The 5,079-nt window shown below is 31.2% G+C and overlaps 1 protein-coding gene across 1 annotated transcript; it reads right to left on the bottom strand.

Annotated features, from left to right (window-relative positions):
- Positions 1-2,327: 2,327 nt before the first annotated feature.
- On the bottom strand, positions 2,328-3,884 carry LOC113362834 (zinc finger protein 675-like). The gene has a single exon (XM_026605331.1). The coding sequence runs from the start codon at positions 3,882-3,884 to the stop codon at positions 2,328-2,330; it is 1,557 nt and encodes a 518-aa protein (XP_026461116.1).
- Positions 3,885-5,079: the final 1,195 nt, after the last annotated feature.

Raw genomic sequence — 5,079 nt, forward strand, 5'->3', positions numbered from 1 at the left:
ATAGGAGACCACATAGACAAAAGAGAAACAGTCACGAATAGTACCAACCATAAATATATTAAATTGTCATATTGTCTAGGGTGCCAATATTGTAACACCATAAATACCTGTCTTAAAAATATAATATTTTTAACTTCCCGTAGGGTGAGTTATTGTAATGGGTCAAAAATCGAAACTGAAAATTTTTACATTTCTCGACGTTTTGAAGGTTTCTGAACATTTTGGCATACCTCAGAAAAAATGGATGTGTGTGTGTATGTATGTAAGGATACAAATTTCCAGTCACGGTTTCGGGCGCACGGATCAACCGATTTGAATGGTTCAAAAAACATTCGATTCCTATTGATAGGAAGACGAGCTGATTAGTTTTTGGCAAAGGCAGGTCCGGCAGTTACGGAGATAAAGAGCAAAGAGTGCAGAAAATAGAAATCGAGTTTTTGAGAGAATGAAGCATCTGATTTGAATGATCTAACAAACATTCAATCAGTAATGATTGGGAGACGTGTTTTTGGCAAAGGCAGGCCCAGTCATTTCGAAGATACGGAGCTAAATGTGTAAAAAATGGCAGTTTTTGAGAGAACTAAGCGTCCGATTTAAATGATTCAAAGAACTTTCTGCTTGTCTTAACAAAATAATTGATTTGGGAAAAAAAATGTTTTGTTTCAACTTTTTTTTGTAAATTTTTTATATATCGAAAATAATTCAGATATTATTTTTAATTCTGACTATAGTTCTGATATACTTTAAACAAATAATTTCAACTTTGCAATTCAGTTTAAACAATTCTTATAAATATTAGACAATGTTACAATATTAATAATAATCTATTTGAAAACATTCAGTAATCCTCGAATATTTCGTTACGGTACGGGAAGTTCCAGCAATTTGCCTTAAGGCACGATGCCACACACCCCACTAGTTTTTCGTGATTTTTTTTAAAAAAAAACTATCAACACTAAATATTGGTGTATGGCATCGTGCCTTGAAGTAAATTGCTGGAACTTCCCGTATCAAAAATTGAATTTTTTAAAAAAGATTAATTTTTTTTTAAACTTTGAAAAAAATAGATTTTAGAAAAATTTTAAATTTTTTGAAAAAAAAAGACTTTGAACTAGTTGTGTGTAGCATCGTGCCTTAAGGCAAATCGAGTAAATGTTTGCAAATAGAGTTGCAAAGTTGAAATTATTTAGAAAGTATATTAGAACTTTAGTCAGAATTAAAAATAAAATCTGAACTATTTTCTATAAACAAAAAAAAAATTTGAAAAACTTATTGAGAATAAGCTCATTGAGAAGATTTTTTTACCAAAAGCAATTATTTTGTTAAAACAAGCCGAACGTTTTTTGAATAATTCAAATCAGATGCTTAGTTCTCTCAAAAACTGCACTTTTTTGCACATTTAACTCTGTATTTTCAAAATGACTAAACCTGCCTGTGCCAAAAACTAATCCGCACATCTCCCAATAAATAGGAATCTAAAAAATGTGGACACACAAAACACACACACATTTTTTCTGAGGTATGCCAAAATGTTCAGAAATTCTGAAACTGAGGATATGCAAAAAAAACTGACCCTACTGAAAGTTAATAATCAGATGATATTGTTTTATTGTATATATTTTTATTCATAAACAAATTAGTTAATTGTACAAATAGATCACTTTGATTACCTAATAACAAATACAATCATTTATTGTCTTTATTATTATCTTACTACAAAAGACAAAGAACATACCACTACACAAAACAATAGCAATAGAAAGATGTATACTAATATTCAAAATAAAAAAATCAAACGAGACAAAACCGAAACTTTCACATGAAACATGTAAAAACTACAAAGGACTTGCAGTCCTCTGGGAAGTGCAAGCAGCCTTTACGATAAACTACTGGACCAACTAGAGACAATGACGGACCTAAACAATTTCAAAATTAAATTGAAAAATTACATAAGAGATGAATGAAATAAATGAGATACAATTCCTTATTTTAAATACTATATTTCTTCTGTTCCGTTAAATACATAAGTACGTATGTATGTACGCAAGCGTCCTGTGTATATATGTGTATATAATAGTAATAAGTAAAAATATATAGATGTCTTAATGTAAGTCTGTTACATAAAATTTAGATTTATTTTTGTTATAATTGCTGTGATCCCTCATATCAGAACAATTGTCTGACTAAGATACAGTATGTAGGAATTATATCAAATAAATAAATAAAATCTTTTTGCTATGTGTGTTCAATCACCTTAAAGACATTTCTTTTCACCTAAAATGCATCAGCTCAGTGTCCAGGCTTTGTAATTCCTTTTATATTTATAACTAACGTCTAGTGTGCACGAGCAAGTGCTTTTTCAGACTGCACGACTGTATATATGTCTTTTTGCATATTTCACATTTAAAAGGCCGTTTTCCTGTATGGAGTGCCATGTGTTTCCTCAAACTTTCTGATCGTGTAAAGGTGCCTTTGCATAACTTACATGCATAACGACTTTCACCTGTATGGATAATCATATGTCTTCTTAGATGGCATGACTGTTTGTAATGTCTTCCACATATTTCACAATTAAAACCAGGTTTTCCAGTGTGTGCATAAATGTGCATTTTCAAACTTTCTAATTGTGTAAACCCCTTATCACATAATTCACATATATGAAGTTTTTCGCTGTGAAGAAGCTTGTGCTTAGATAATTGGCAGGATCGTGTGAATTTGCTATTGCATATTTCACATTTAAATAGGCGTTTTTTATTATGCTGCTTAGCCATGTGTTTGGTCAAAATCTCTAATCGGGCAAAAGTGCCATTGCATAACTTGCAAGCATAACGACGTTCACCAACTGTCCATTCCAAATTATCTGATTGCTTGAACAACTTAGTGGATTCACAATCAAGATCCTCAAATTCATCCTCAATCTCACTTTTAATGTATTCTACAGAATATTCTGGTGACGATGTAGTTTTAATAATGCCATCAACATTGTCAGACTCTTTCAGACCAACTGTCCATTCAGAATTATCCAATTGATTGAACAACTTACCAGATATATCACAAGGCTTTTCCCTGGCATGACTTCTGAGATGATTCTTCAAATGACTTGAATCAATGAAAGTCTTTGGACAATATGTACATTTAAGATCATGAGATACAATGTGCTTTTTAAACCCATCAGATTTATAAGGAGTTGTGTGAATGGATTCCTCTTCAACTTCTACCTCAGTCTTCATGAATCTTTCCAGAACATTCTCATCATCCTCTAAAAAGGATCCACACTTAATAATAGTATCAAGATCCTCAAATTCATCCTCAATCTCACTTTTAAAGTATTCCACAGAATATTCTGGTGACGATACAGTTTTAATAATGCCATCAATACTGTCAGACTCTTCCTGACCAACTGTCCATTCCAAATTATCCGATTGATTGACTGACTTTCTGGATGTATCACAAGGCTTTTCCCCAGCGTGGTTTCTGAGATGTATCTTCAAATGACTTGAATCTGGAAAAGTCTTTGGACAATATGTACATTTAAGATCATGAGATACAATGTTCTTTTTAAACCTGTCATATTTATAAAGGGTTGTCTGAATGAATTCCTGTTCAATTTCTACCTCGGTCTTCATGAATCTTTCCAGGCACGTGTCGTCATCATCCCCAGGACACGATTCAGACTTAACAACACCATCAAGACTATCAAATTGATCCTCAATTTCAAGTTCAATATCATTTACTGAATATTCTGGTGACAGTTCAGATTTAATAACGCCATCAAGACTACCAGACTCTTCCTCAATTTCAAGTTTAATATATTCTTCAAAATATCCTGGTGGTTCTGTTTTAATTTCCTGCACGTGCATAAAGCAAGTCGTTTCTTCAGACATTATTATAGTAATATATAACACACTGTATGTCCGTTAATTAATTGATTAAATATTAATGTATGCCTGTTTATTAACTAATTACACTGCATGCCGGTTAATTAATTAACTAAATATTAATTTAAACGATATTACAAACCATTTGTAGGTTAAGAACGCACGCGGCACTTTGACATAAACAATAACAAAACCATAGATAAAAGAAGAGACAGGATAGGAGACCATAGATAAAAGAGAAACAGTCACGAATAGTACCAACCATAAATATATTAAATTCTCACATTTTCTAGGGTGCCAACATTGTGACACCATAAATACCTGTTATAAAAACAGAATAATAATTTGTTCGTGATTTTTGAAAAAACACTGTCAACACTGAATATAACTAGTGGTGTATGGCATCGTTCCTTAAGGTAAATTGCTGGAACTTCTGGTACCAAAAATGAATTTTTTTTAAAAAAGATAATTTTTTTTTAAACTTTGAAAAAATTAGATTTTTGAAAAATTTTAAATTTTTGAAAGAAAAAATACTACTACACTGAAGCGGAGTTAAATCCTAACCGATCCGGCTTCGGATATGATAAGCCCATCAGTATGGATTTTACTAAAAATTATAGTTAGTATTGTCATGAATCAAATAATATTGTGATATCCTGTAATTGACATCACAATATTCAATGTTCATTTACTCAACTCATATCTTTGTTAATGTTAAATACTTTATGACTAATTAAAGATATTAGCTTGATAAAAATTCTTTGTGATTAATATAGCGTTTATAATTTGTATGTCATCTATATAATCTTCATTATTCAAGCTGTTTTTGGATTTATTTAATAAGTATTATTCTCTTCATTATGCAATATGTTTTCTTCATGCTTTGTTAACTGTTGTCTAATATGGACTATTATGTCCAATAACAGATTGTCAATTGTAAATTATTATGAACAATCATAAATAATTATTTATTGCGTATGATATGGTAATTTTTGTTTTAATAAAGAGTTCATCTCAATTATGCTTTTTTATTCACATCGATAAGGAGACGTGCTGATTAGTTTTTGGCAAAAAGGGCCAAAAACGGTAACTCAGTTTTTAAGAGAACGGAGCGTCCGATTTGAATAATAACATTTTACTTGTATTAACAAGATGAAGAACTGATCAAATTTCCGTGAAGGCAGGTCTAGCGGTTTCGGAG

The sequence above is a fragment of the Ctenocephalides felis genome, unplaced genomic scaffold, assembly GCF_003426905.1.
Source record: "Ctenocephalides felis isolate EL2017-DRISC unplaced genomic scaffold, ASM342690v1 CF-g0.4_SCAFFOLD_00845, whole genome shotgun sequence".
Taxonomy (NCBI): domain Eukaryota; kingdom Metazoa; phylum Arthropoda; class Insecta; order Siphonaptera; family Pulicidae; genus Ctenocephalides; species Ctenocephalides felis.

What these genes read in the sequence shown, in the direction of transcription:
- LOC113362834 (XM_026605331.1), bottom strand. Translation starts at nt 3,884, where the DNA reads ATGTCTGAAGAAACGACTTGCTTTATGCACGTGCAGGAAATTAAAACA.